Source organism: Haliotis cracherodii, unplaced genomic scaffold, assembly GCF_022045235.1.
Source record: "Haliotis cracherodii isolate W230 unplaced genomic scaffold, xgHalCrac1.p SCAF_8, whole genome shotgun sequence".
In the NCBI taxonomy this organism is placed as follows: Eukaryota; Metazoa; Mollusca; class Gastropoda; order Lepetellida; family Haliotidae; genus Haliotis; species Haliotis cracherodii.
The window spans coordinates 29916504-29935993 of NW_027266341.1; the positions used below are offsets into that span (position 1 = coordinate 29916504).

Genomic DNA, 19490 nt, shown 5'->3' on the forward strand with positions numbered 1-19490 from the left:
GTACATTTAATCTAAAAATAGAAATGAAAATATTTCAAGAAAACAAATTTGTTAAATCAATCTCCTTATGGCGGATCTTTTGCTCCCATTCGAATGAGAGAGTGAGTGAGTAAGTGAGTATAGTTTTACGCCGCTTTTAGCAATATTCCAGCAATATCCTGGCAGGGAACACCAGAAATGGGCTTTACACACTGTACCCATGTCGGGAATCGAACCCGGGTTCTTCGGCGTGACCAGCGAACGCTTTAACCACTACATGTACCTACCCGCCCGCCCGCTCCAATTTGAACGAGAGAACCAGTATATGTGATCACGAAAATGAAGGCGGGGGGCAGTTTCGAATGAAGAATGATAACGACCGCTGTGTTGTGCATATTCGAGACTCTGTCGTTTCTGAGCACCATGAGTTTCCGACTTCGGCAGTTGATCGTCATCAGCTTACAATTTGATGGTGATAATTGCCAAATACAAGAGTTCGATTTACATTTCAGGAGTTTCCAGCGTGGTATGCTCTGGTGTTACCGCTAACAGCGGAATGCCACTGCCATCACCACACTATATGCTCTTCGATAACGCCCCCTAACATCTGGTACCCTTTCCTTCGTCTCCTAGCAGCTGCGGGGAGTATTATTGGAAGCCGATAGAGCAAGCGCACTTGGGCAGGAGAACCTGACATCCGTCAACTTGTATTTTGGACTGGTACCCTGCCTTTGTCATCCTTGCGGCTCTAAGCTTGTAGTGCGGCTTGTGCAAACCAGTCTAACTTGAACCACTAAAATCGCACTTTGTCATCATCACGTGACTCTTTACCCGCGTAATCCAACATATTGGAGGGAAACAAGGTTCGAAAGTCGACTGGATCTGACAACTATCATCGGGCTCCCAAAATCCGAGATCTTCCGTTTCAAGCCAAGATGTACGTCGTTAAACGAGGTACGTATCAATTTTAGCTGTAGTGGTTTATGCATAGGTATAATTGTCGCTTTGAATAATTCTTATTTGTGATCAGCAACGTTTTGTGATCGACCGAGCTGCACCCTTGTTTGTGTCGACGAACATTAATAACTGAAAATTAGACAGTATACTGAAGATAGTACCATACACTTGTATTTCAGATGGCCGTCAGGAGAAAGTTATGTTCGACAAGATCACATCCAGAATATCCAAGTTATGCTATGGTCTCAATATGGATTTTGTGGACCCGGTATGAGACTTTTTTTTTCTTTGTCTGTTGATATATGGCGGGAACTTCAAAATTTTATTTAAAGTTTCTTATTGCTTAATGCAGTTCTATGTCATTTATGAACTAAAGATCATTAATGATCAGTCTTAATTGTTTAAGGTGTCATAATGTAGTATATATGAAAATTATTACATTTCAGTAGGTTAGATCTTTACATGTAAATTTCAGTCTCATCGAAAATGCTGTATCTAGTCTATAGATCTACCTGTCTAAAATGACTTGGTTGACGCTTGTCATTGATCCCAATTGCGTGGATCGATGCTCATTTGTTAATGACTGGATTGTCTGGTCCAGACTCGATTATTTACAGACCGCTGTCATATAGCTGGAATATTGCTGAGTGCGGCGTTAAACAACAAACCAAACCAAATCCATTGTGCAGAAATTAAAGACCATAGTTCATACAATGCATCCAACCTTTGTTGAAAAGTCAGGCTCATTCTCATTACTCGTTTGCTTGGAAGTCTTAGTAAACTAAAGCAATAGTGCTGTATCAAGCCCTGTGTCCATGCTGTCTACCATGATGACCCTGATGTTGCAGACCGCCATAACTCTGAAGGTCATCAGTGGCCTCTATCATGGCGTGACCACCATCGAACTCGACAACCTGGCAGCAGAAACAGCTGCTACCATGACAACAAAGCACCCCGACTATGCTCAACTGGCTGCCCGCATCGCCATCTCAAACCTGCACAAAGAGACAAAGAAAGTTTTCAGTGGTATGTTGAGAAGATGGCAGCATGACATACCTAAGGCGTCATTCTTTTTTAAATTGTATCCTTCCCCCAGCCCCAATTTAAAAAAAGGTAAATAATTTCGACAGGGGGAAATAACAAAACTGACATGACATCTTTTTTCGGTTTCTTTGTCCTTTAGAACTTGTTCTTTGAACTGACAAAATAAATAGATACAACCCATTTATTCTGTCTGTAGTGCATATAACTTTGGATTTCATTTTGGAATACAAGGAGAAATGAGTTTTGATGGCAAAGTTGTTTCGTTACTGCATTTTTTTCATGATTTTTTTTTTATAAAATGTATAAATAAATGATATTTTAATGTTCCTCCCATTTTCTCAGTACTCCGATTCAGCGGATCCGTAACCTGGTTTAAAAAAAAGCGCCAAAATTTCTTCAATGTGCCCTTCAATCACGTCTACATATCTAGCATGATTCATGCTAGATATGTAGACGTGTCTCTTTTTATGATTTTGTAATTTATTTGGGGATGTAAGTTCCAATATACATGTAATTGTAATGTCTGAGATAATGTTACTTTCAAGGTGAATATTTTAAAGGTTTTCTAGATCTTACCAAGGGGTTAATCACCATTAAGATACATATGGAATATTTCTTCTTTAGCTCTTTCACAGAAATAACATCTTTGTTAATTATATTCATTAGGGCTGCAACGAATACACTATGATGTGAATACGATTTGTATCATGAATATATGGTAATGAATACGAATATTAATTCACGAATACAATAACAAGTCAGCAGTTGATGTATTATTTGTCATATTCAGCATGTTCAGTGAGGCAACAACAACATAAATTATTTGACATGGTTTGTTAATTTTTAATGTTATTAAATATATTATTCATTTATTATATACTGCATTTATCCAGGTACTAGTATCTGCTCAAATGCAACAATGACCAGTGTCAAATTAAATAGTATAAGAGTGTTGTCTTATGAAGAAATCTATGCATAAAATATTTTCTTATGTTTTTTTTTTATGCAAATGCATATGCTTGCATATTCGTAAATTATATTAGATTCTAGTGGTCACAAATATTGAATTCAATTCATGAATGGATACGGTTCGATTCACAGAATACGCGAGTGAATCGTAACAGCCCTAATGTTCCTACTTGTTAGAATGTTACAAATAGCTTTTGACATGCTCAATGTCTTCAGCATTTAAAGGTTGTCTGTGGACAACTGAAGCTGATTGTTTTGTTTTGTCCGGTGATCTCATGTAAGAAGTATGGTTTTCGACACCTGTGTACAGAATCATTTATTAAGTTTTATGTATATACCTGCTTAGAGGTCAATATCCGTCCCCAAGTTACCAACAAATGTCCATAAAAAATCCTAAATTTGAAATTAAACGTTTTCCAATTTAATCATGCTCTCAAGTTGTGACTAATGTTAGCATGGGTGAGTTCATCAGGTAAAGTCTATGTTTAATGGGAATGTAAATATTTCTTTTCCAGATGTGATGGATGATTTATTCAAATGGGTGAATCCGAAAACTGGAAAAGATTCCCCAATGATAGCCGACGACATCCATGATATCATTATGAAAAATAGTGATGTAAGTCCAACCACTGATACCAGCAACTGTCAAAGGGCCCTTGGTGGTTATAAAAAACAATAACATAACATGTGATATTGCTGTCTGAATTCAACCTTATTAAAGTTTTTACCCTAACTTGATACCATAATTTGTTGAAAAACATCGAAGCTTTTGAAGTTCTCCAGCCTTTTGTCATCCTCAAATCACATTAAAGAAATCAGTGCTTCAGTTTGCTAAGGGCATCGAGGTTGTTGACCCTTTCAAAATCAAAGAAATGGTGTTTAACAGTTGTATAACTTCACCATATTTTTACGGATGTCACGATTCTTTAATGTATCGCAAATTTATACGAAACTATTCAGACCGCCTCCATGGTCTAGTGGATAGATCATTTTCCAAGAGAGGAATGTTGTGGGTTCGATCCCTGTCCACGTCATACCTAAAGACATTAAAAGTTGGTACTTCTTGTTACCAAACCCATGAAGATCCGGGTTAGAATTGATCTTCAGCAACCCATGCTTGCCGTAAAAGGCGACTAACAGGAACGGGTGGTCAAACTCGCAGACTTGGTTGATGCATGTCATCATATCCCAGTTGTGTGGATTGATGCTCATAACGTCAATCACTTGATCGTCTGGTCCAGACTCGCATATTTACAGATCGCTGTCATACAGCTGGAATACTGCTGAGTGCGCATAAAGCAACAAACAAAACCAATTTGCAAATACCTGACCATTATTTTTCGATATATGAAATAGTTGTACAGTGACATCCCCACTATTTTCCAGTCTGACATGCTTGTTTAACACCTTGAGTCCTATTAGCGATACAAACCCAACACTAATTAATCTGAACCAGGAAGTCAGACTGATGACTGAATGGGGAGACTGTTCTAGTTCCTTGTGTTTTGTTTTTACAGAAACTGAATTCCGCTGTGATATATGACCGTGATTTCAACTACAACTTCTTTGGGTTCAAGGTGCGTGAACATTTCATTATTTCAGTCGAAGCCCAAAACATTTCAAGTCCACACACCCAAATATGTCTCTCAATATCAGTTTTAGTAGATTTGAGTGTTGGTATGTGGATTGATCACGTGAACATACTGAACAGAATTTTACTTTACTCTGGCTTTGAACTGGTGGCTTAAGTCAGACTATTTTTGGTTTTGAATGTCATCTTTTCAAAAGAAAAAGTAAGAAATATAAACAGAATTTTACTTTACTCTGGCTTTGAACTGGTGGCTTAAGTCAGACTATTTTTGGTTTTGAATGTCATCTTTTCAAAAGAAAAAGTAAGAAATATATATTGCAGAAATAAAAAGATCACTTTTTTAAACTGATCCATATGTTTGTTTTTAGACTCTTGAACGATCCTACCTACTGAAGATTGATGGAAAGGGTAAGTATATGGTCTAAGGGAAGCAACTCACTTCTGTCAATTCATATTCCAAACAATCAAATCCCCTGTCATACATCCATCTATCGTAGGGGCGGGCATGTAGCCTAGAGGTTAAAAGTTCGCTCGTCGTACCGAAGACCCAGTTTTGATTCACGACATAGGTAAAATGTGTGAAGCCTATTTCTGGTGTCCCCAGCCATAATATTGCTGCAATATTGCTAAAAATGGTGTAAAATCAAACTCGCTAACCTAAGGGTCGTGAGGATCAGGTTCAGTCCTGTACTGTATGTACATCTATCGTAAGATGTGTCGTGAGGATCAAGTTCAGTCCTGTACTGTATGTACATCTATCGTCAGACGTGTCGTGAAGATCAAGTGCAGTCCTGTACTGTATGTACATCTATCGTCAGACGTGTCGTGAAGATCAGGTTCAGTCCTGTACTGTATGTACATCTATCGTCAGACGTGTCGTGAAGATCAGGTTCAGTCCTGTACTGTATGTACATCTATCGTAAGTTCAGTCCTGTACTGTATGTACATCTATCGTCAGACGTGTCGTGAAGATCAGGTTCAGTCCTGTACTGTATGTACATCTATCGTAAGTTCAGTTCTGTACTGTATGTACATCTATTGTAAGACGTGTCATGAAGATCAGCTTCAGTCCCGTACTGTATGTACATCTATCGTAAGATGTGTCGTGAGGATCAGGTTCAGTCCTGTACTGTATGTACATCTATCGTAAGATGTGTCGTGAAGATCAAGTTGAGTCCTGTACTGTATGTACATCTATTGTAAGACGTGTCCTGAAGATCAGGTTCAGTCCTGTACTGTACGTACATCTATTGTAAGACGTGTCGTGAGGATCAGGTTCAGTCCTGTACTGTATGTACATCTATCGTAAGACGTATCATGAAGATCAGGTTCAGTCCTGTACTGTACGTACATCTATTGTAAGACGTGTCGTGAAGATCAGGTTGAGTCCTGTACTGTAGGTACATCTATCGTAAGACGTGTCATGAAGATCAGGTTGAGTCCTGTACTGTACGTACATCTATCGTAAGGTGGAGATATGTGTTACATGTTTGAAATCCGATGTTTCAGTGGCGGAGCGTCCTCAGCACATGTTGATGAGAGTCTCTGTTGGCATCCACCGAGATGACCTTGAAGCTGCCATTGAGGTATGTGCAGAAAGAGTTGATGTTGTTGAAACAGTTTGTCTCCAATACCATGCAGAGTTGATTTGTGTGTCAGATTTTGTCCATATATATATATATACTTCTCAAAAGAAGTTAAAGAATACCCAGTGCTTTCATAGTTACTGACTTGTCATGAAAATATTGGGTGTTCCTTGACATATTTTGAGTAGTATATTGCAATTATACCAGCTTCTCGAAGGACTATTAATGTTTTTAAACAAGCTTATAAGGTGTTATATGTTATGTTATATGTTATGTTATATGTTATGTTATTTGTTATGTTATATGTTATGTTATATGTTATGTTATATGTTATGTTATATGTTATGTTATTTGTTATGTTATATGTTATGTTATATGTTATGTTATATGTTATGTTATATGTTATGTTATATGTTATGTTATTTGTTATGTTATATGTTATGTTATATGTTATGTTATATGTTATGTTATATGTTATGTTATATGTTAGTTTCCTGAATATCAAAATTAGTTTATTTAGAGTTCATGTGAAAGGTCAAATCTAATAATGAGCCACACCAATCTACATGGTCAATTAGGTCGAAAATCTCGATCAGTGAAGAAGAATGGGGAACAGTGTTAAGTCTATATTATAGCAAGGTCACGTGTCACAATGACCACGTCTGCTGAGGCTGCTTGACTTGTTCCGTCTGTTCGTGGGGCGGTCGGGTAGCCTAGTGGTTAAAGCGTTCGCCCTTCACGCCGAAGACCCGGGTTCGATTCCCGACATGGGTACAATGTGTGAAGCCCATTTCTGGTGTCCCCTGCCGTGATATTGATGGAAAATTGCTAAAATCGGCGCAAAACCATAGTCACTCACTCCGTCCGTCCGAAAACTTTGTCTGCGTGATTTCACTTAAACGATTCAGTGGATTCATCTCAAACTTAGTACATATAATCTGTGTCATATGAAGGGGTGCAGACAAAAGAAAAAAAATGTTTTTATGAATTTTCCATTTTTTTATGAATTTTTCAAACCCTAACCTATCCATTATTTAATTTGAAACTACTGACACTAGGCAGGTCGGGGGTATTAGTGAGCCACGCTCACTTTTGTCGTTGTTTATACTGGGTGATGTTTGATTGGTTACAGTTTATAAATTACTACCCAGAACTGATTTCGAAGTGATGGTTTGACACAGATAAAAATAATTTACGACCTGAGAGACGCACAATATATTCATTGTACCCAATTCATGACAAGAAATGTAAAGTTCCTGTAAAAATAAAGTCATCAAATGTTTCAGTACATAACAGTACACTACGTCATTTCATTACTTTACAGGACCCACATATTTCCTCCAAGGACCCTTGAAATTAGTTATTGGGGGTCCTCTGGATCCCTAGTGTTGTAGGCCAAGGTGAAACCCTAGCTGGTTGACGCTTGTCTTTGTATATCGTTTGCGTAAATCGATGCTCATGATGTCAATCACTGGAGGGGCTCGGGTGGCCCAGCCGTCTAAGGCGCCGGTATTTGCTGTGCAGAGTTGCGTCCCTTGGGCACGCCAGAAATCTATGATTGTGGGTTTCGAATCCCGGTTCGCCCCAATTATGTTTCTAGGTTTGTCAACACCATACCCGTGCTCATGGGTTTCACCGAAGTGGTAAACGTCTGAGACCTGCATCACCTCGGGCTTTCCTCCCACATTAAGTTGACACGCTGTGATATAACTGGAATGATGTTAAAAGCGGCGTTAAACCCAACTCGATCATGTGTATTTTGATGCCCTGTGAAAGATGTAGATGTTACATATAAGTGGCAGAATAAGAAACTTGCATGAATACACTGTTATTGTTTCAGACTTACAACCTCCTGTCGGAGAAGTGGTTCACACATGCCTCACCGACTCTGTTCAATGCTGGCACACGTAGACCACAGCTCTCCAGGTAATGTTTTGTTGTGTAACACTGAAGTGATATCGAGCTCAAATCAGTGTCAGGTGTTTCTGCGAATTTGGTAATATTGAAAAGTGTTGTCAATGGTCACGATAGTTGATAAGTCATGAAAATGTCTCAAAAAACACTTGTTCACTATCAATTTATGAACTTTGCAAAACGTACGTAATAGCTATTGGCGATTTCATCTGGGGATTATATATTTTAGCTGTGAATTACATATATTGTTACATGTAAAGATTGTGAAGTTTACGAAGAACGATAAACTTTGAACATTCAATTGAAAAGTTATTATCGGAAGTAGTCACATGCATAACATTTTTTTAATAATGACAACATTGGTGTATAATAATAACTTTATTGATAATTTATAACAATAATGGCTCTAGTCGTGGCAACTTCCAAACTTTCGGGAAGTTGTGATCTATCAGACCGTCATTCAGGCGATGTTTCTGACAGATCACGATCTGAAAAATACTATCATGAAAGTGTATCCCGTGGATAAGCCGACCCCTTTCTACAGAATCTTTTTTCTGGTCCTCAAAATTCGGCTTATACGCGGTCATATACGGTATATTACTTATTTTACCCAACTGATAACTCCAAAGCTTAACATCTGTCTTCATTTAAATGTAAGGAGCAAATGCACTTGACCGACATGGATGAATACTCTGTATTTCAGCTGTTTCCTGCTGACCATGGATTCTGACAGCATTGATGGAATCTATGACACATTGAAGAAATGTGCTCTCATCTCCAAGTCTGCCGGGGGCATCGGTCTCAACGTCCATTGTATCAGATCGACTGGCAGCTATATTGCAGGCGTGAGTACACACACACCACTTAAAATTGCCGGCGTTCAGCTTGTCTTTTAAAATGGGAGTCATCTTTGTTTTTAGTCAAATTCACAGTTAGAAGTCATGTATTGACTTTTAATCTGAGATATTGACAAAAAAAACGGCATAAATATTCTGTTATTATGAAGAGAGAAATCTGTTAGTATCCCTTTGTTTTTGAAGAAATTAGTACTGACTGAAAATAACGACAAATATGTCTCATTGAACCCAATGTTGTGTCTCCAGACTAACGGTACTTCCAACGGCCTCATCCCCATGTTGAGGGTGTACAACAACACCGCCCGCTACGTGGACCAAGGCGGCAACAAGGTAACCAGATACTTGAGACGAGTGGGCAACAGTAGTACCTTGCGGGTTTAGTTACTGGTTTCAGTAGTCTTAAGGACCGGCTACAGCCTGCAGGTTTTACCATCTACATCTTGCACAGGGAAAGCAGACTTGTATTATTTAACCCTGACAATTGGGTAACAGCAAAACCGAAACATGAAATGGTTGGGAACCATGGTTACAGTAATATCTAACAAGACCTTTAGCTTGTCATGCAACTCACTGTTATTTACAGCAACCACGGTCATTACCGCTATTGGCGCCTCGAAACGAACTTTAGTGGATAGAGAATGGATATATATTTATCATAAATGCCATACTTTGACTCGTTAGTCATATTTGTTAAAGTTCGACGATGCACACTCTTCTCAAGAAAATAATGTAAATCCCTGCTAATAGTAATTAGGATTCGATAGGACACACATATCTTAAGCAGTGTTTGAAATCAAGCATGGAAGTATAGGGGTTCTTCTCATGTGATTTGTAGGGGGTCCCTGGATTCAAATATTAAAGCAACTCTCGAGGACCCTAAACACTAGGGCCGTTATGAGTCACTCGAGTATTCGGTGAATTGAACCGTATCCCTTCATGAATTGAATTTGTTATTCGTGGTCACTAGAAGCGAATATTTACCCAAATAATTTTTTTTAAAGAGGGTTTTTACTTGAAGTTGTCTGTTATTTATCAAAGCAAGATATGCAAAATGGAATATATACAAGCCACGCAATACCGTTGTGTGGGGCATCTACAACTCCACCTCAGTTAAACGACTGATTGTCCATAACGCTCATCAATTACTTCGCCCACAGGTAGTGTTGTAGCAAGCAATCACTGTATTTTTCACTGAATATAAGGAATAATACATCAACTGCTGACTTTTTGAATTCATGAGTAAATATTCGTATACCATACCCTATATTCATGATACGGATCTTATTCGCCTCATAGGGGCGGTCGGGTAGCCTAGTGGTTAAAGTGTTCGCTTGTCACGCCGAAGACCCGGGTTCAATTCCCGACATGGGTACAATGTGTGAAGCCCATTTCTGGTGTCCCCTGCCGTGATATTGCTAAATTCGTCTTAAAACAATACTCACTCATTATTCGCCTCATAGTGTATTCGTCCCAGCCCTACTAAACACGGGCAAGTATGTAGATAATAATACATTCATTGATTGGTCGATCTTGTAGAGACCTGGTGCGTTCGCCATCTACCTGGAGCCGTGGCACTCGGACATCTTCGAGTTCCTGGAGCTGAAGAAGAACACTGGGAAGGAGGAGACGAGGGCCAGGGATCTGTTCTACGCGATGTGGCTGCCCGATCTGTTCATGGAGAGGGTGGAACAGAATGGCGAGTGGTCCTTGATGTGTCCCCATGAATGCCCGGGGCTCGCTGATGTTTGGGGGGATGAGTTTAAGAAGCTCTATGAGGGGTAAGTGGCTCTCAAGATGCTCGGACATGACAAACAAAATGGTGTTTGAACTGGACACTGCCTAGCCACTTAGCCAATCAAAATGTTCGGCTCAGCTGAAGCACTAGAAGGGAGGCAACTCAAAACCCCGACTGCGTTGATAAAGTTTGATATGCAGTCAGTTGTGTGCCGTGTCAGTTATGGCACAGTGGATGAAAATAGTTATGTTTTCACTTCTAATTAGAGTTTGTTTAGTGAAACAATGACTAAAGCAAACATTTAACATAAGAATCATTATTTCTTACTTGTGATTAGTGTGATTTTTTGTGTACCATCCCACCACTAATATACTACTCAAAAGAAGTTAAGGAACACCCGATTCTTTCAAATTACTGTAGTTTATCTGTAATGCCATGACAGATTAACCTCTACAATTTGAAAGAACTGGGTGTTCCTTAACATCGTTTGAGCGGTATATATAGCTGAAACATTTTTGAAATGACATGAATCCCTAACTCACTCGAAGCGATGTTATACCCTGCTCGCTCACTCACTCACTCACTTTTCCTTGGGTACGAAACCGTCTCTGTGGTCTATTGGTAGAGTGGAAGGTCCGAGATTTGATCCCCAGCCGCGTCATACCAAAAGACGTTAAAAGATGCACTTGTTGTTACCCTGCCTGGCACACGGCATTAAGGGGCTAAAACAAGGACTGGTAGGCTCAGAGTCAGTATACTGTGTCTGAGTGGGGTGTTCATGTTAAAACTGTGGCATGATTTCTCAGCACTATAAAAAACGATATTGGTTTGAACTAGTCCACGCACACGCACACGCACTCATATCGCTATATAAGTGCAATAATCTTGGATTTGAGTTAAACCCCATTTCACCTCACTTCCTCAGGTACGAGAAGGCTGGCAAGACTCGCAAGGTGATCAAGGCTCAGCAGTTGTGGTACGCCATCATCGAGTCTCAGACGGAGACAGGCACGCCCTACATGCTGTACAAGGACCACTGCAACAGGAAGAGCAACCAGCAGAACCTTGGCACAATCAAGTGCAGCAATCTGTGTACGGAGATAGTGGAGTACAGCGCCCCGGATGAGGTGAGTTGCACTGCACACGCTGTGGGGAATCGGGAGCAGACCTCGAGACCCGCCTGGAACAACAGGTCCAGTGGGAATTGGGTGGCCATGTTGCTGACTGAACACCACTTGGTACTGGATGTTGGGGAAAGAAGATGTAATTACTTGTGTGTGTTGGGTGGTGACTGCCATGGGTTTTATGTTAAGAATTAGTTCCCTGCAACCTATGCTTGTCATACGCGAAGACTCAAACGTTCAGGTGTTTAGAAGGCTTGGTGTCTTGTTTGAGTCATCGCATCACCAGCCTCGGTAATTCACGCTAGCCTGCTAGCCTGAGACTAGTAAATTGTGCTGATGACAAGTAAAATCCAAAGAGGGTAGTAATCATTGACTATTTGAGGGATAGGATTTTGAACCAGTTCTCAACGCTTCAACACTACAAATTGGAACTGTATGATACCGATAAAGAATGTTAACATAGTAAACACGTATGTTTTGTTCAAGCTACAGACAAGTGAAATAAGAATTACACTGGTCTTCAACAAACCCTGAATTTCTAAGGTTGACATTGCCGGGGTATCTGATCCTGACTGGATTATTTACAGGCTGTCTTCATATAACTAACTGCTTCAATATTACTGAGTGTGACGTCAAACAACAATCACAAAGACTACAAAAGTCACCAGGTACTTGCATGAACATTCTCAAACAAAATGAGTAAACATGTTTTGTTTTCTTTCTTTGTTATACAGGTTGCTGTGTGCAATTTGGCTTCAATAGCCCTGAACATGTATGTGAAACCAGACCGAACATACGACTTTGGCAAACTGCGGGCGGTGACCAAGGTTGCTGTGAGGAATCTGAACAAGATCATTGACGTCAACTATTACCCAGTCATAGAGGTGGGCAGATTTAAAAACCTGCAGTTGGTCTTTCATGACAACTGACAATTACTGTCAAGTCTTATATTCATTGTTAAAACGTAGTTAACCCATAAGTCTTAGTAATATGGCTGAATAATAAGCGTTTGAAGTTTAGCCTGTCTTAGACCTCTGAGTATGGCAGGACCTGTGAAGATTCCGGGGTAGAATAGGTCTTCAGCAACCCATACTTGCCGTAAAAAAAACTATGCTTGTCGTAAAAAGGCTTCTAACGGGATCAGGTGGTCAGGCTCGCTGACTTGGTTTATACATGTCATCGATCCCAATTGCATGGATCGATGCTCATGATATCGATCACTGGATTGTCTGGTCCAGACTCGATTATTTACAGACCGCCATCATATAGCTGGAATATTGCTGAGTGCGGCGTAAAACAACAAACCAACCAACCAATGTAATCATGGATTCTGTATGTCTTGTGAAACTCAAACATACAAATCTGTAGTACAAGAGCACAATCAAATATTGCACAACAAACATGACAAATGGACTTTAGTTCTTTTTTTATTAATGACATCATTTCTACAAAAAGGCACAAAACTCCAACTTCCGCCATCGTCCGATTGGCCTGGGAGTTCAAGGGCTGGCTGATGCTTTCATCCTGATGCGCTACCCCTTTGAGAGTGAGGAGGCACAGCTACTGAACAAGGAGATCTTTGAACACATCTACTTCGCTGCCCTGGAGGCTAGCTGTGAACTGGCGGAGAGAGATGGGCCGTATCAAACATACGAGGGATGCCCTGTCAGCAAGGGGGTATGTGAATTAAACTGTTTACTGCTGTGATTAGGTATGGGTCGAAACCTACAAATTAAAAAAAAAATAATTAAAAATTAAAAATTCAGAATTCAGAATTTTGTTTTGATCCCCATTTTCTTATATTTGTTGGTGTTTTAACATAAATAATGTAAAATTTAGCATTAAATCATCTTGATCTAGAATCTAGATAAATTTTTTACCTGTGAAGATTCAGGTTAGAATAGGTCTTCAGTAACCCATGCTTGCTATAAAAGGCGATTATGCTTGCGACTATCGGGATCGGGTGGTCAGGCTCGCTGTCTTGGTTGATGCATGTCATTGTATCTCACTTACGTAGATCGATTCTCATATCAATCACTTGATTGTCTGGTCCAGATTATTTACAGACTGCCGTCACATAGCTGAAATATTGCTGAGTGTGGCGTTAAACAGATCAATTCTTGTACTGTGATGTAACCTGATTACACCACAATCCACAACACAATTCACTCTGCAGAGAGCATAATCGTACTTGTTGGTTTCCTCTGGGTATAAGACCTGCTTCACTTCCATCTTCCCACATTCATTTGACACAGCATGAGGGGGCACGGGTGGCCCAGTCGTCTAAGGCGCCGTGATTCGCTGTGCAGAGTTGCGTCCCTTGGGCACGCCAGAAACCTATTATTGTGGGTTCGAATCCCGGTTCTCCCCGATTATGTTTCTAGGTTTGTCAGCACCATACCCATGCTCGCGGGTTTCACCGAAGTGGTAAACCTGCATCACTTCGAGCTTTCCTCCTACATCATGCTGACACGCCGTGATATAATTGGAATACTGTTTTTTTAAAAGCGGTGTTAAACCTAACTCACTCACTCACTGACACGGCATGATATCACTGCAATACTGTTTAAAACCGTGTGAGACGAATCCACTCACTGTTGACATGACCATGTATGCTGCTGTCTCGTTGCAGGTGTTGCAGTTCGACATGTGGAATGTGAAGCCAGTCACCAAACTTGACTGGACAAGTCTTAGAGCCAAAATTGCCAAGTAAGTTTAAATTCTTCACTTGCTTTCAACTCACATGCTTCTCTTCAAGGACTACTCACATCACTGGATTTTTTTACCTAGGGTTGACTATTGGTCTGAAAATAGTTATTGCGATAACTATTGATAGTGAAGGAAATCATTGCGATAACTTGATATTGCAAGCAGCTATTGCGATAAATATTGATAGTTTTCAGTATCATTTTAGGCTGATTTTAGAGTCGAATTAAACCTTGAAACTGAAGTTTCCTTTGAATGTGATAACAATAACAACAAATAAAAAGTAAAGTTTGAGATATGACTTTTTTTTTTATCTCTACACTAATGATTTATGAAAAAGAAACTTACTACCACTCATGATCAAAAGAAAAACAAATTTGAACAGCATTGCATGTATTTTATTGATGCGGTAAATACAGTCAAAATTTCGATATTCCTATTTCCTAACTATTGATCGGAAACTGATATAACAATCGATTTATTGACTTTAAGTGCTTACCAAAAGCAATATATCGATATTTCGATTTATTGTGACACTCCTATTTTTGCCTGTCCTCATTGCTAGGGCTAGCAGATGAGTTTGAATTTCGTAGGCTGTAGGAGCTATTCCAGGCAGTATTCGCCAAAGTTTATGGAACAGACTGATGTAACATTTGTTGATACTAATTCCTGTGTATGTGCAGGCATGGTGTCCGGAACAGTCTTCTGTTGGCTCCTATGCCCACGGCCTCCACGGCTCAGATCCTGGGCAACAACGAGTCCTTCGAAGCCTACACCTCCAACATCTACACAAGGAGGGTCCTGTCTGGGGAGTTCCAGGTACGTCCTCGGCATCTGCATGCGTGTCAGATTCACATGGCACTCTTGGACCCTGTGCTTTAAAGAGAAATTTGAAAGTTTGGGGGTTCGTTACCCGGCCAAATCATGCCAAAAGATGTTTAAAGATGATACTTGTGGTTACCCTACCTAATACTTGGCATTAAGGGAATAAAAGGACTGGTTGGCTCGGAGTCCAGATACTGTGTCTGAGTGGGGTATCCATGTTAAAATGTGGCATGGTATCTCAATGAGTTTGCAGGGCGGTCGGGTAGCCTAGTGGTTAAAGCGTTCGCTCGTCACGCCGAAGACGTGGGTTCGATTCCCGACATGGGTACAATGTGTGAAGCCCATTTCTGGTGTCTGGATATTGCTGGAATATTGCTAAAAGCGGCGTAAAATCTCAATCAATCAATGAGTTAGCACCGTAAAACTTCTGTTGATCCTGACTAGTACAAGCCTCAAAACACATGTTCATGAACATCACTATAGAAGTGGAATAATCTTGAACCGAAAGTTTTTCAACTCACCATTAATAACGCTGTTCAAATGAATAAGGCATTTTGGTGTGACTTTAACGAGTTGTTGTCTGCTTGGTCAGGTGGTGAACCACCATCTCCTGAAGGACCTGACAGAGAAGGGACTGTGGAATGATGAAATGAAGAACAAGATGATTGCCAGTGGAGGCTCTATCCAGGTAACAGCTGGCGCAATTCGCTTACCTCACATAGTGATACATATTGCAGTACTTGGGGCGGTCGGGTAGCCTAGTGGTTCAAGCGTTTGCTTGTCACGCCAAAGACCCGGGTTCGATTCCTGACATGGGTACAATGTGTGAAGCCCATTTCTGGTGTCCCCCGCCGTGATATTGCTGGAATATTGCTAAAAGCGGCGTAAAGCCATACTCACTCACTCACTCACTCACTCACTATTGCAGTACTTGCACAATGTTTGTGTAAAACTTTCCATGGTCCAACCGGTTTCTGTAAAGTTTTATTGCTTGACTGATTAATTTGGGCCTTTTTCAAAGTATTGGTTTATGGGATCCTCCAACCCACAATACTGATCAAATGGGGGGAAAAAACATATGAAAAATGTTATTTCCATGAAATAGGATGTTTTTTTTGTTTTGCTCAGCAAAACCTTCAGATCTATCTTGAAAACATAAACCAGAATGTGATAGATGTGAAAGTCTTTGGGTTCTTTTTATCTGTAACGATTTTCTGCAGGGTATTGAGGAAATCCCAAAAGACCTGAAGGATCTGTACAAGACCGTGTGGGAAATCTCCCAGAAGACCGTCATCAAGATGTCAGCTGACCGGGGCGCATACATCGATCAGAGTCAGTCACTCAACATACACATTGCAGAGCCCAACTACGGCAAACTCACCAGCATGCACTTCTATGCATGGAAAATGGTATGTCACATTTGTGTCAGTCTAGTCGATGCAGATTTTAAATTATGTTCTGTCAATTTTCTTGTACTTTGTTGAATACCCCATGCTTGTCTAAAGAATCCCACATGAAGATCCTGGTTAGAATTGATATTCATGAACCCATGCTTATCATAAGAGGCTACTAAATCCGACTGAGGACAATGCAGGAAGCAAAAGTACTGTAAGTCTCCATGGATGCTAGCATGGTGATCTCTCTTCAGTGGCTGGCGATCTATAGCTTATTTTAATCTTGTATTGTTACGTATGGTATTATATTTTTATGGTTATGTACTTTTTTTTGAATAAAATCTGTGATAAATCTAGTTATTTTACTGTCCTTCGACGACAGGTTTTTATAGAGTCTAAATATATCTATTTTTGAATATAATACTTTTTCTCGTCACGATATGACTGAAATATTGCCCGATATGACGTTAAATATCAACTCACTCACTCACTCACTCAGCTCACTCACTCACTCACATAAGAGGCCACTAACGGGATCAGGTTTGCTGACTTGGTTGAAGTATGTCATCAAATCCCAAGTGCATACATCCTTGCTCATGATATCAGTCACTGGATTGTCTGATCCAGATTCAATTATTTACAGACTGCTGTCATATATCTGGAATATTTCTGAATGTGGCATTAAACAAACAAATGAAACCATCATTCCTCAGCACAATTTTGTAGACTCGGGCTCGTGAACTTACGTCAATTTCGAAGGATGTCAATCATGTTTCTCTTTCACCACAGGGTTGCAAGACGGGCATGTACTACTTGAGAACAAAGCCTGCTGCGGCTGCCATTCAGTTCACTGTCGACAAGTCCAAGTTGAAACAGCAGCAAAAGGAGACAGAAGAAGAAAATAAGGAGGACAATATGGCCGCCATGGTGTGCTCGCTTCAGAACAAGGATGAGTGCCTCATGTGCAGCGGTTAGAGTCCGGGAACTCGTTGACCGTATCTCCAAAATACCCCGTAATTGTACATAGCTGCAATCAGTGACTTCAGTGACAAGACCCAGAGATCAGTTAATCTACCTTACATGATTAAGGTCAAATCAAACTCATTTTAGTTTATATAATGTTTTCACTTTTGACAAATTTGGTGTAAAGAAACAGTTTTTTGCTTTAAATGTGACCTGAATATGAAAAAAACAAAATATGGTGAGGCAAGGTGATGCATAGTTTTTCTTGCACACTAACACTGCCAATGATGAAGTGCCTTATCGAGTTGTCAAGTGCCTTATTTATTTTGCTAAAAATTAAAAAAAATACCAAAATGGATGGGCAAGGTTTACTCATAAATATTCTTGCACACTAACACTGCCAATGATGAAGTGCCTTATCGAGTTGTCAAGTGCCTTATATATTTTGCTAAAAATTAAAAAAATACCAAAATGGATGGGCAAGGTGACTCATAAATATTCTTGCACACTAACACTGCCAATGATGAAGTGCCTTATCGAGTTGTCAAGTGCCTTATATATTTTCTTGAAAATAAAACAAATGATTGGGCAAGGTGACACATTTTCTTGCACACTAACACTGCGAATGATCAAGTGCCTTGTCAAGTATTGTCAAGTGCCTTGTGTCTTATCAGTTCCTCTCCAGCATTGTCTTCATGAACTCATGTTCTTACAAACTTCGGGGGCACGGGTGGCCCAGTCGTCGCAATTCACTGTGCAGAGTTGCGTCCCTTGGGCATGCCAGAAATCTATTATTGTGGGTTCGAATCCCGGTTCACCCCGATTATGTTTCTAGGTTTGTCAGCACCATACCCGTGCTCGTGGGTTTCACCGACGTGGTAAACGTCTGAGACCTGCATCACTTCGGGCTTTCCTCCATCATTAAGCTGACACGCCACGATATAACTGGAATACTGTTAAAAGCGGGGTTAAACCCAACTCACTCACTCACTCTTACACAACGTCCAACAGCAATGTGACCTGTTACCATGTGATTTCCAATTAGAATTTTATAGGTTAACCCAGTACAGTCTCTACTGCCACATTACAGACTGTTCATGATAGAGGGGTGGTTGGGTCGCCTAGAGTGTGCACTCGTCACGCCGAACACCCGGATTTGATTCCCCACATGGGTACAATATGTGAAGCCCATTCCTGGTGTCCCCCACCGTGATATTGCTGGAATATTGCAAAAAGCGGCTTAAAACTCTGATAGAGAATGACAGTTTGACACTGTTTCACAGGTCTGTGTTGATCACATAATATTTTACTTGTAAAATGGCTGCACTATTCCATTTTACAAATATGAATTTGTAGATACATTGCATTCGTTCCTGTCAGGTGTTACCGTGGTTACTGTGTTCAGGTTGTAGTTCTTCATGCTGCATTTAGATCCCAATCCTCAAATGAAGCATTTCTTTAACATGTTTAATGTGTTCATTGTGACGAGCTAGTCAACTCAGATTGAACATAGTCATTATCTCGAGGGCATCCTAGTTCCATCTGATTTAATGTACATTTATGTACCACAGACAAATCAAAGAATGCTTTACATTTAAGAATTGATGTTTTAAGTCTTTTCAGTCATTTGTCATTCTTCAATCACTTGTGGAAGTGTTGTGGATAGGTAGCAGGCATTGCAGATTTCTGCCATGGAAGGTCATGTGTCAATGTATGTGATAAAGAGCTTTTGTTAGTTACTAATCTTGAGTTCATAATGTAAGTTGCAAAATGTTAAAGAGTATTATTCAAGAAGGATTTGCTTGAAAGTGCTTGTCCCAAGGCATGCAGGAAACCTGGATCCTTG

The 19490-nt window shown here is 40.1% G+C and overlaps 1 protein-coding gene across 1 annotated transcript; it reads left to right on the top strand.

Moving 5' to 3' along the window:
- Window positions 1-833: 833 nt before the first annotated feature.
- On the top strand, window positions 834-18226 carry LOC139449511 (ribonucleoside-diphosphate reductase large subunit-like). The gene is made up of 19 exons (XM_071230935.1): window positions 834-933; window positions 1116-1204; window positions 1785-1962; window positions 3465-3565; window positions 4467-4526; window positions 4909-4948; window positions 6050-6126; window positions 7967-8052; window positions 8744-8885; window positions 9144-9227; window positions 10434-10675; window positions 11558-11759; window positions 12491-12640; window positions 13212-13433; window positions 14389-14465; window positions 15146-15281; window positions 15880-15975; window positions 16508-16696; window positions 17471-18226. Exons 1-19 carry the CDS (start codon window positions 915-917, stop codon window positions 17654-17656), a joined length of 2376 nt encoding a protein of 791 aa, XP_071087036.1. The 5' UTR covers window positions 834-914; the 3' UTR covers window positions 17657-18226.
- The last annotated feature ends 1264 nt before the right edge of the window (window positions 18227-19490 follow it).

Excerpts from the sequence above, each read along its gene's own strand:
- LOC139449511 (XM_071230935.1), top strand. Across the intron at positions 3,566-4,466 it reads TCATTATGAAAAATAGTGAT|AAACTGAATTCCGCTGTGAT; the intron begins GTAAGTCCAACC and ends TTGTTTTTACAG. Across the intron at positions 4,949-6,049 it reads ACTGAAGATTGATGGAAAGG|TGGCGGAGCGTCCTCAGCAC; the intron begins GTAAGTATATGG and ends CCGATGTTTCAG.